The sequence below is a fragment of the Nicotiana tabacum genome, chromosome 15, assembly GCF_000715075.1.
Source record: "Nicotiana tabacum cultivar K326 chromosome 15, ASM71507v2, whole genome shotgun sequence".
NCBI classification, from domain to species: domain Eukaryota; kingdom Viridiplantae; phylum Streptophyta; class Magnoliopsida; order Solanales; family Solanaceae; genus Nicotiana; species Nicotiana tabacum.
In genome coordinates this window covers 3813104-3825778 of record NC_134094.1, presented here as the reverse complement: position 1 = coordinate 3825778, position 12675 = coordinate 3813104, and the positions used below count along the sequence as shown (strand labels likewise).

Below are 12675 nucleotides of genomic sequence, written 5' to 3'. Positions count from 1 at the left end.
ATTATTTTTTTTCTTGTTTTCATGTAATTACAATTTTTGTGTTTGTAAATCAAGATCTGCATTGTTCTCTTTTATTTTTGATATAATTAATTGTGGAAGCAGGAATGTTTTGTGATAAACTATTGTGTTGTCCATATATTTTATTAGTTGATTAGCATGGTTTTAATGTTCCCTCCTTCTCAAACAGAAATGAAATGTTTGACTTCTGAAGTCAAATCTTTACTTTTTTGGCCTCCTTTTGCTCTTTCAATTTTGGTCCCTTGACTTGTAATCCATACTCTAATTTCTAAAATCTAATATTTATTTTTAGTGCTGTTATGTGGATGTTGTGTAATCGGGACGACTTGTTTGTGTTGGTGGTAATAAAATATTTGTTATTACTTTTTTTTCGATTTAATCATCTGGTATCTTACAGCTTGTTTGGATGGTCGTTATGTATTGTATTGTATCGTATTGTTACTTTATATACTATGTTTGTTTTGATTGTTACTTAAATTTTATTGTATCGATCGTTATATCCATCGTTACGTAACGATGAAATGTGTCATTTTATGTAACGACCGATTTGGTATGGTTGCGTCGTTATTTTATCTTTTTTCTCTCATCTCACCCGTCACTATTATTAAATAATTTTATTTTATCATTTACCATACCTTTTTATATAATAAATTTACCCCGTATCTTAATTTTTCTTTATAATATTACAAATTTATTCTTCATATTGCTGGCGCATGATACCATGAAATAACGACAAACGATACAATCTATCCAGATATTGTATTTATTAAACGATACAATACAATACAATAAAATACGATATAATACGTTATGAAATGATGTGTAACAACCATCCAAACTAGTTTTTAACGTCACGAGCTCGACTAATTCAGATATGCAAAGGGTAGGCTGACTAAATGATATAAAGCTCTATCACCTAGAGGTTCTTCATACCAAGTCTGAACTCGAAATCTTTGGTTAAGGATTTTACGGTGGTAGATTGGACAGTCTGGTGCACTAAACTCCCGCTATACCCCGTCGGGGAAGGGCCGGATTATGACAAGGGTTTATTGTACGCAGCATTACCCTGCATTTTTGCAAGAGGCTGTTTCTACAGCTCGAACTCGTGAGGAGGTCATAATTTTACCAGTCCGCCAAGGCTCCTCTTCCTACGTTGCTGGTGTTTTCTCTTTTTTTATTTCTTTTTTCTTTACAATATATATGTGGTGGAGTTGGTTAGGCGAGGGACCATATCCTTTCCATTTATGGGAGTCGTATAAAATGCCAAATTCAGGTAAACTAAAGAAGCCAAAAATCCAAATAAGCTTAGAGCACATGAAGCCATAACTTAGACCATTCAAAAAGAAGAAAAACAACATACTTTTAATGAAGACAAAATTGAAAGAATAGAACAATATGGTCGTTTGCTTGGTTACGTAGCCGGCGGGTGCAAAGGTTGAATAATCTTTCTAAATTTTCCAATTCTTATGCCTCATATTCTAAAAAAAGATCTCAAATTGTTTGACAAATTGAAAATATATTTTATACTTTTAGTTTATAAACTTCAAAATCCATCAGCTTAATATGTCATTGTAATGACTTAATCTACTGCCATTAATTGGTTATCACCTTGTTCCAATATAGTCATAAACTAGACAATTGACTTTTCTAAAGTCAAAACAATTGTTTTTCAAACAAAACTAAAGAAACTCCACCTTTTAATAAAATATTAAATTTCGAAATAATTTCAAAAGTGCCATAAATTTAATAAATAAAAATTTAAAGATCAAATTTATCAAATTTAAATTCTGAATTCGCTTATATATATATATATATATATATATATATATATATATATATATATATATATATATATTAGTCTTGTGCTATTTCCTTCTGTAATCTTTTGTATTAACCATTTACTCTAATTAACCTTCTCCTATATCCGAATTTGCAACAGACTATACTTCATGAATTTTGTAGCAAATAGCACGGGCTAGCCAGTTTTCGGACTGGTAATTAAAAAATAGTTAGCGTTTGTAAAGTCATTGAAAAATAGTCACTATTTTGCTGCAACATGAAAAGTTTCAGCCTAATATACTGGAGATTTGTGCACCTGTGTATGAACTTTCAGCATATTATGCTGAAAGTTTAGCACACGGAAAGTTCCAGCATAATATACTAGAGATTGGAGCACATGTATATGAACTTTTAACATATTATGCGGGACCAGTATATTATGCTGAAACTCCAATATATTACGCTGGAAGTTCACATGTAAAAAATTCGAACTCCAGGATATTATGCTGGAATATTTTCCGAATTTTGAACAGTATTTTCGTTCAGATTTATCTTTACATGAAAAGTAGCTAAATTTCTATTACTTTTGAAATTGTGGCTATTTTTCAATTACCACTTGTAAATCTGACTATTTTTGAATTTCACTCGACAATTACTAGTGGTAAATGAAAAATTAGATCCACGGGCACTACAAAAAAAATTAGGATTACCTACGAACTTTGTCGCTAATCTATCACTAAATCGCTCGTAGCTAACAGAATTTTTTGATAATTTGTCGCTAAGTAGAATTAGCGACGGATTTTGCTGTTTATCTACAAAAATTTGTCTGTCGCTAATTCCTATTTTTTTTAGTAGCGCCCTTTAATATTTTGTCTCTGTTGAAGACTTGATTTGGTTTTCCTTCTCTTGAAATAGCACATATAATAGATTTTGTGGGTTGCTCTGATGGTAAGCGCCCTCCACTTCCAACCAAGATGTTGTGAGTTCGAGTCATCCCAAGAGCAAGGTGGGAGTTCTTGTAGGGAAGGATGCCGAGGGTCTATTGGAAACAGCCTCTCTACCCCAGGGTAGGGGTAAGATCTGCGTACACACTACCCTCCCCAGACCCCACTAGTGGGATTATACTGGATTGTTGTTGTTGTTGTTGTTGTATAAATTATGGTATAAGTGAATGAAAAATGCTAACGAAATCATAGCTAGCGTCATTGCTGATCAAAATTATCATTCGTTGTTGTTATGTTTAAAAGTAGCTTAAATATATTTTATTTTCCTAAAAACAGAAGAAATGCTTTTTAAAAACACATGGACTTATCCATTATCTTCAATCGCGAATTAAGTGATGTGCACATCGTTATAATTGTTAAATAGAAATAATTGTATATTCGTTTTGTGAAAGCATAAACTGTTTGTAGGACATAAGAATGAGTAAAAGTAAAACCGATGGATAGTTGAAGAATTAAGTTGTTTTAGTCAGCAATTAGTATTTTTGTTGTATTAGCAGGTTAGTTATTATGTTACTCAAGTTACCAAATACTAATTATTAGCACATAATTTTCTTGTAACTAACTTATTGTAAGTGATTTGATTGAGTAAATATATGAGTATATATATTGCGTAAACTTATATCTGTATATACATTGACAATACAAAAAAGTGATATCCATGTAATTACAACTTATAATAATAGGTTAGTTATCATTCTTACCAAGTTATCTATTAATACTTATCATGAAAATTTATTTATAATTATTTTATATGTGATATGATTGCGTACAGAGCGGATCTATGCTTGGAGAAGGACCGTCACCGAACCCCGTTAACTTCGGCAAAAATTCTGAATATATGAGTATATATGTGTTTAAAACACTCATATATTTTGCTTAAAACGCCTAAGGTCAAAAGTACTATAGAGCACTAATTGAAGGGTTCGCTCATGTGCTTTCACCACCTTCAAATTCTAGGTCCGTATTGTGCATGTATATTAATGCTTAGAACTTAATTCTAAACTATACAGAAAACACAAATGTTTATTGTGTAATAAATACAAAGTCGATCATATCAGATAATCACAATATACATGCTGTGCAAACATATAAATTTATGGCAGCCATGTTGCACGTTGTTCTTTTTTTAATATATTTTTTGCATGAAAGTGGATATATGTGGCTACCTTAATAAGTGTGAAAAGATTGGAAAAATACGATACTTCATAGAAATCTATGTCAAAGTTGATATATAGGTGCATGTATAATCCTAATTATAATGGTGCGCATTATTGTTAATGACTTGTAATCTTGATCTATTAATGGATTACCTTAATTTGTTGACCAGAAAAAAATATATACTTCATTGTCAAAAGTCTTAACTTTGTGCTCCAACAAGTATCTTTGATGTCTTGTTATTTGACAGCTTCAGTATAACTTTTTTAAACGCCGATACAGTTTGTAACGACTTCATTTGTTCTGATATATTTGATTGTTATAGCAAATTAGTACTGTTATATAGAACATGTATTATAATATAATATAAAAAATAATTTTATAAAAAAATTAACTTTTATAGTGAATGACTGTTATATAGCGATGTTGTTATAGAGAGGTCTGGTTGTACTTGTTTTAAACTAAATAGAGAAATGGCTTATAAGGAAATTATAATTAGAGACGGTCCAAGATTTGAAGTTTATAAGTTAATATATACTAGTATATGTATAATAACAATCGGGTTTACGATCGAATAATAAATTTTTTAATTAATATATATAAAAGATCTGAGTAAAAGTTTTAGATTCATGTGAACCCGTAACTAACCCTCTAAATCCGCTCCTAATATCAAAATGATATGGGACATTGACCATAGGTGATGAATTGATGCAATATTATTTGATAAATGCAATCTTGAAAAACCAGAAAATGTCAAATAATAAAACAATACCTATCTGTAAGTCAATGTAATTTCACATACTTAAAAACTAAAAATTTCCGTCGATTTATTAATGAAGTTGGTACAGTTACTCAAGCATGATTTGAAGCCGCACCACTAAAGGTAACGGTAGAGTGGTAAGTACTTCTCTGTCATTAATCGAAAGATTGAGTTCGAATCCTAAGAATGGAGTCGTCTTTGGTAGAGAATGTTTGACCCCCAAAGTGTGAAACTCCCCGGTGTGAGTCTGAATTAGTTAGACCCCAAACCAAATACTCGATGTTAGATGAAAAAAAAAAAAAAGAATGATGCCGCAATTCTTTAAGCGAATATGGGTAGAGGAGAGGAGAATGGGCAAAATACAAAATTGGTCGGTCAGCCGAAAATAATAGCATTCGCTAACCAAAAAATATATAAAATATATTTATTGTAGGTATATAATACACTTATACATAAAATAAATATTTTATCGGCTATTATTTTCGAGATTGACGGAAAATATACATTTGCCGAGGAGAATGTGAATATGTGATAGCTGGTTGTCTTTTCACCTTTGACTAGTTAACCGCCCCTGGTTCTACCGTTGTAATTAAAATTTAAATACAAAATAGGTACCTCTATTGTCATAAAACATGCTCCCTACCTAACTACAAGGAATACCTTATTTTTATTTTTTCTCCTTTTCTATCTAGATAAATAATTAAAAATTAGAGATGATACAAAATTTATATTTCTAGACTCTACTTGGCATAGAGAGGCTACAATATAATAAAACTATTCCTTAAATTAGAGGCATGATTCCTTAAAATAATAAAACTATTCCACCAGTAGATATTATACAAAAACAAGTTACCATCCTCAAGTCCATAATAAAAGATCTCGAGTTCGAGCCCTGAGATTGAAATCGACTTTGGCAGCGAACACTTTACTCCTAAAGTGAAACTTCCCCCGGAATGAGTCCGGACTAGTTGGGAAATATGCACTTCTAGCAAAAGTGTATAATATCTAGAAAATAAATGGTATATCTGTTTTTTGACATAACAAAATGATTCCAAGGGGAATTAAGAAAATCACGTCCATGCTATATGAGCACTAGTATGAAATTATGAATCTTATACTCAGTGGCGAATTAAACTACAGTTGTTCACGAGTTCGGCAAAACCTAGCGCTTCGGGTTTGAACCCCAAAACCCCACATATATGCGCGCAAGCAAGCATAGATAGAGTTCGATAGTCAGACCTCTCTATAACAACATCCTTATATAACAACACTTCACTATAAAAGCCAAGCTTTTCCGGAACCAATTTTCATGTTATTTTATAATATATGCTCTCTATAACAGCACTTCGCTATAACATCCAAAAATATTCGAAACAAACGAGGCTGTTATAGAGAGGTTTGATTGTACATATCATAACTAACTTTCTCTACAACTATGACTCAACTATTAATGCAAGGTAGATGCAAAAGCAAAACTTCTTTTTGCCAAGATGCTTCCAGAAATTACACAGTTGGCTACATGATTTTTGGTAGCCAGTTAATTAAAAGTCCTATTTTGCTCAACAAATTGCTTTACCAGCAACCAAAACAGATGTTTTACAGACTCATAAAAGAAATAGAAGAAGCGGAACCAAAGCTCGATGTTTCCACCAAAAAAATCTAAGCAACCATCTCGAGAAGCACAATCGGACTCACTCTTCTTTCTTAGCTTTAGATCTTGCAGGTTTTGCTGGCTTAATCGCTTTACCAAGCAGGATTAGTACCATCGGTATAATGGTTCCGATATAGTACACACTTCCATAAGAAGTGAGCGTTTCATGCAGACTTAATACCTGTAACACGCGAGCAAGAAAACCATTGTCAGATTATATCAATGATATTAGCGTCGAGCAAAGTATGTTCTGAGAAATACACTACTAACCATGAAGCCAACAGCGGAGTAGTTAAGAACCAACAGTGTGTATGCAAAGTTCATCAATGTTAGTATCTTCTCAAACAGAGTACCTTTTGTAGCTTGCTGCCATCTGTAAATGACTGTGGATAGATGAAACATGATTAGAAGAAAAGCAAATCAAAGCTATTTTTGCCTGATTTAGTTAGGATTGCCAGATAGATACCTCTCGAACCAGCAATCATCAAAGCCGACTGAACAAAGAATATAATGTACCCCGGATATAGTCCCTGTGATGTCACGGGATGAATTTATATCATTAGTTAGACTATCATATTGCTACAACTAATGGAGAATAAGGAAAAGGTGCAACGGCAGTTGGCAGACTTCAAGAAAGCAGAGTATCTTATTGCAAAGTCAAGTCAGAAATGTGCAAAAATAACACCATCTTGGTGTAACATCAATGAATACTCTTTTTATATCAAAAAGAAAATGATGACAGAAAAAGAGGACCTCAAAGTGTACTATTGGGTGTGCCACCCAACTTGAAATTCAAAAATGGTGCAGATATGTCCATGAAGTTTGAGGAATACCAAAAAGTAAGGAGAACTGTATTTGAAGTTCATATTGTCAGTAAGAAGGATTGCAGTCAAACTCATTTCTTTTCAAGTGTGTTTGCATCTACATCGATAGGAATATTTGCATCAATCTATCTCCTAATGTTCTACTATGTGTCTAGGTATCCTTTAGGTTTTTTCCAATTTTCTGTAATTTGGTTGAAGCTTGGACAGCAGAGAATAGTCAAGTACACACAAAGCAATCACCCAAAGTGTGGTCGACAAGTAACTAGTAAATAGCCTCAATAATCAAGCTATGATTTCTATTTTCTAATATTCAAAACTTGGCAGCTAAACATTACTGGTATTTTCCGGAAGTTGTGAAGAGATTTGATTCTCTGCTGTGTCCTTAGTAGCAAGTTTTCCCCATAAAAACATATCCTTCCTCGCGTGTTTGAAGCAGATTTGAAGTAAGAAATTTTCAGAAGTATCTAATGATTCACTCCCCCTATTTTACTCTCCTTTCCTCCTCTTTTCAGTCCTATCTTAGTCCTGTTATTCTCTGCTTATCCTCCTCGCAGCTTCTACACTTCCGAACATTCCGTCCAGCCCCTAAAACAGCCTTAAAGAATCGTTTTTTCCTTTGCATATCAGCCTCCTTAGCCTACCCTTATGTGTCCTAAGTTTTTCCTCAGAAGATTTTCATAAGTTAATCTTATTTCTTTATAGTTTTTGGTACTAGAGCTTAAAGATCCAGCATTCATAGGAAAATTGCGCACTGCACTGTTGAGTTCATATTATGTTGCTACCCCAGAAATTTGAAAATTCATAATACACATTAGATTAAATTCTCCTATGAACCATCAGACACTGGATGAGCACATGAATAACACATTAAACATTGCCCATAAGCCACTTTCCAGTGAAGCAGGCAGCCAAGCTTAGGATTACCGCAAACAAAGGAGCAACGATTGAACTTTACCATGGCAAGATGTCAAGCAAACATCAGTTCAGAAGACAAAAGTTAAAACGGCTGAACTAGAAAAACTATGTAAAGCTCATTTCTCCAATATTGTCACACCACATATCGACAAAAGTTAAAACGGCTGAACTAGAAAAACTATGTAAAGCTCATTTCTCCAATATTGTCACACCACATATCGACAAAATCAACCACCAATGCATGAGACCATGTTTAGTCAAATATAGATCATGTAAATGTGTCCCTATAAGTTATCAACATTTCAAAAGTTATTAAATGAACTTGCATAACGGTGCTAAAAGATCCACTTACATGCCATACAGCACTGACAGTTTGTGTAGCCAGCAACTGGAAGAAACCAGGCTTCCTTCCCTTCTGTACGAGCCTCTCATATACATCTGCACAACAAAATTATAAAAGGCAAAATAGATTAAGTCATACAGAAAAGGCACACTAAATTCCTGTCTGTATCAGAAAGTCAAAGTTCACTGATAAATGATAGGGCAAAGATAACCACCGTTAAGCTTCAAAGAATAATTGGTCAAGCAGATGTAACAAAGCTAGTACACCCTCAATATTGACTTTTATGTGAACTTGAAGTAGCTATGAACATTTGTTCCTTATACCCTATTATTCTGTTAAGAGCTTAAGTAAATATGCCTACAACATTATACGCCACAATAAATGAGTAGCATTGAAATACTTGAAATAGGCTGATAATGGATTTTCTTTGAGTGTTCCTTCATTATGATTAGCTGTCATACACAAACAGAAAATTCTCTACTATGTAACTGTAAAGTTTGCGCATATTCAATTAATAGCTTGTCAACAAATACAATGCCTTTAGTTGACCAAATTTTGCATTCTTTACTGCAGCGACAATGGCTATGCTAGAAGTTATAAGCCGGTGTGTTAAATGATTAGAAGAAAATTTACTTACAGTGTCGCAGCCAGGTGCTGACTTGAATGTTCCATACAAGAGGTAACTGAACTGAACTTTTTGCCAGCTCAACACCCAATACGTCAACATTTTTTGCACGGTCCCAACGTGGTTCCGGTGGAGAAGAGTCTGTCCAACCACTGAACCCCAAGCCAGAAATAATGATAGAGGCTTCTGAGATTGACCAGATAAAATAATATTTCCACCGGGCAGTAAATCCTGCCATATATTGGTAACTCAACCGTTTCAAGAAACCCCATTCTTGGTATAGTGGGTCAGAGAACCTGGTAAGTGGGTAAAGAGGCACCAAGTAGAGGTACAACCCCATACAAAAAGCAGCTTGAAGAAGAGCCCTCAAAGTTGCCCCAAAAGGTGATGGATGTCCTTTCTCAGTAGATTTCCAGATCTGAAAAGGAGGAAGGACGTGGATGTAGTCATTAGTTCTAATGAAATTCAAAGTGCAGAACTCAATATAATTATGATATTAACATACGCCTTTTCTCTCCGTCCAGTCAAGGTAATCCTTCATTTCATACACTGGACCAGCAAAATGACTTCCACAACAGAGACAGTAACCAAAGTACTCAAGTACAGATGGCAACTTGAGCAAACGATTTTTCTTCTGAGCCTCACGCAAATCCTCCTCCTTCAACAATCCATCTTGGTAATTGATCACACATGAAATTATTTTCAGTGTTACCACCATTAAAGCTCCTAAAAGAGAACAAAATCATTTCTGGATTAGCTATATCTAGTAATACGATAACTAAACTCTGAAACTGTAAATAGTATTTTTTACAAGTCTGTAGAGTACCCATAAAGGCATATAAAAGCACTACTGCCAGCATATCTAGAAATTCAAGATGATTCAGATCATTATAATAAGGAGTGCTCCTTGATCCTTATCAAAAAAAAAAAATAATAATAATAATATAATAATAATGATCACAATTTTTTCACTGAATCTGCACTAAATCAATCTGATGCAAGCCCTAAAATGTCTTTTGTTTCATCATCTAGTCACTAAATTAGAAACACCGATGAGTTTGCTTAATCACTACATTCAAGCACGGAATCCGACATAAATCCTGACCTACCAGAAGAAAAATCGTTAATTACACTCAATAGATGAGATGATTGAGATCAAGATAGGACAAAGATCAAAGAAGCATTTACCTGTTGCATCAATACCTCCTTCCTTCCACGCATCCCCACTCATGTAGTAAACATGGCTGCACAAATATAGTTGTAGCTAAGTATTAGAAAGTACTACTTTTATCTTATCCAAACCACCAACTATGACAAAGTACTACTTTTATTTATTATTTTGATACAAATGATTACCAAATATACCTGCACATTATATAAGGAAGCACAGAATACACTGTATTATAAAATGACGACATGTGAACACATAGCGAAATGAATAAAAGCATCACCAAAAACCAGTGTCAGTAGCATGACAAAGTACTACTTTTGTTTCCTCCTATTTGGAACAAATTATCACCAAATATACATGTTACATAAGGAAGCACAGAATACATTGTCTTTTAAAATGACAAGATGCCAAAACATAGAAAAATGAATAACCGGTGTCATTAACAAGATGCGAACATTATCCCACTTTAACCTAGTACAAGAATACTATTTAACTGCATAAAACTCTATGTTAAAATGTCAATACAAAATATTCCTAATGTAAATGAAATCCACAAGCAAATTTCTCCTTTCCTTTTAACTCTATTATTTTAAAGACCTAAATTACCTGAAATTAACATGAACCAACTCATTCACGAAAGCTCCACACCCAGATGCAAATGAACTCACAATAACAACACAATGTTAAGAAGATTGACCCATTAGAAGGAGATGGGTGCAAAACCTAACACCTTAATTGAAACGAAATCACTGAAATTTGACACACATGCAACGAAGATCACAGCTTTACAGACTTCTACTCCTATACTTTCAAAGTTCACCAACCAATTTGCTATGTCCCACATTGGTTAAGGGAATGGGTTATATGGTATTATGCAATCCTGCCCTCGTGAGCTAACTTTTGGAGTTAGGCCCAACATCCATTTCTTCACACAATTACGCAAATCGAATGGAGAAATTAGTAAGACTTGACACATGCAACTAAAGTTTGCAGCTTTATAGACTTCTACTCCTATACTTTCAAAGCTCATCATCCAATTAAGCAAATTGCATGGGGTGAGCTCATAAAAAATAGAGCAGCCCAGTGCACTAAGCTCCCGCTATGTGGGGTTCTGGGGAAGGGCCAGGCCACATTGGGTTTTATGTATGCAGTCTTACGTTGTATTTCTGTAAGAGGCTATTTTCGTGGCTTGAACCCGTCTTGCCAGTGGAAACTTTTACCACCAAGGCTCCCCTTCTTCAGGGTGAACTCCATATAGGAAAGGAAAACAAAAGGCATGACAGCAATGCTCAATCCCAAACTAATGAAGTCGGTTATATGAATCCTCAATATCCATCCTACTCCATCATCACATTTTCATTCTACTACCCAATAATTTATCTTAATCTTACTCTTCAGTAGTAGAGCTTTTCTACATTTCTAATGACAACCAAATAAAAGTAAGCCTTAATTCCAACTAGTTAGTATTTCCAATATAAATCTTTTGTTTTTATACTGTTCCATTCTTGTTAACTCTACATAAATTCCTAAAATGAAGTCTTTTTGAATTAGAAACAAAAGGAGGATTTGATATTAACCAGAATATCAAATTAACCAAATTGAGAGAGAGAGAGAGAGAGAGAGAGAGAGAGAGAGAGAGAGAGAGAGAGAGAGAGAGAGAGAGAGAGAGAGAGAGAGAGAGAGAGAGAGAGAGAGAGAGAGAGAGAGAGAGAGAGAGAGAGAGAGAGAGAGAGAGAGAGAGAGAGAGAGAGAGAGAGAGAGAGAGAGAGAGAGAGAGAGAGAGAGAGAGAGAGAGAGAATGAAGAAAGTGATGATCCCACAATAACTCCTCGATACAACCATAGAAACGTAACCCAAAACCATAGGCACCAAAAAATGAAGATTCGAAGAGAATCCAAACGACAAGTAGGACAAAACACCGCCCATCACGGCGGCGTATAGGTGTTTTCCGGTGGCGGAAGGAACAAAACGGTGGAGGAAGCTCACCGGAATGGTGGCGATAAAACAGAGTAGAAATCGAAGCACCGGTACCGATACTCCGATCGCCGTCGCCATTGATTCCATCTCCGGCAGCTCCATTTTGGACAAAAATAAAAATAAAAATGGGTCCTTTTTATTTTAATTTACGTATAAATTCCCATAAGATTCTTTGCTTATACATAAGGGTATTTAAGGAGGAAGAAAATTTGAAATATTTAATTTAAGAGTATGGTTTATTGGGAATTGTTTACGACTATACTTGATGTATTAGTTGGAAAGTTAGCAGCAACTCGCTTTTCGAGATTAGTTTGACTAGTCCTTAAAATTAATTGAATTAAATTAATTCTATAATATAAATTTAAATTTAAATATTCAAAAATTATATTTAAAAAAATTATGATTTGTATTTTTTCTTATGTCAGTATTTTAAAAATATGCATGATAAATTAT

At 34.0% G+C, this 12675-nt stretch overlaps 1 protein-coding gene across 1 annotated transcript; it reads right to left on the bottom strand.

Moving 5' to 3' along the window:
* Positions 1-6178: 6178 nt before the first annotated feature.
* Positions 6179-12446, bottom strand: LOC107823864 (lysophospholipid acyltransferase 1). The gene is made up of 9 exons (XM_075230463.1): positions 12033-12446; positions 11823-11835; positions 10263-10318; positions 9580-9800; positions 9087-9492; positions 8459-8544; positions 6834-6897; positions 6638-6750; positions 6179-6548 (listed from the first exon to the last, which is right to left on the bottom strand). Exons 1-9 carry the CDS (start codon positions 12322-12324, stop codon positions 6408-6410), a joined length of 1392 nt encoding a protein of 463 aa, XP_075086564.1. The 5' UTR covers positions 12325-12446; the 3' UTR covers positions 6179-6407.
* Positions 12447-12675: the final 229 nt, after the last annotated feature.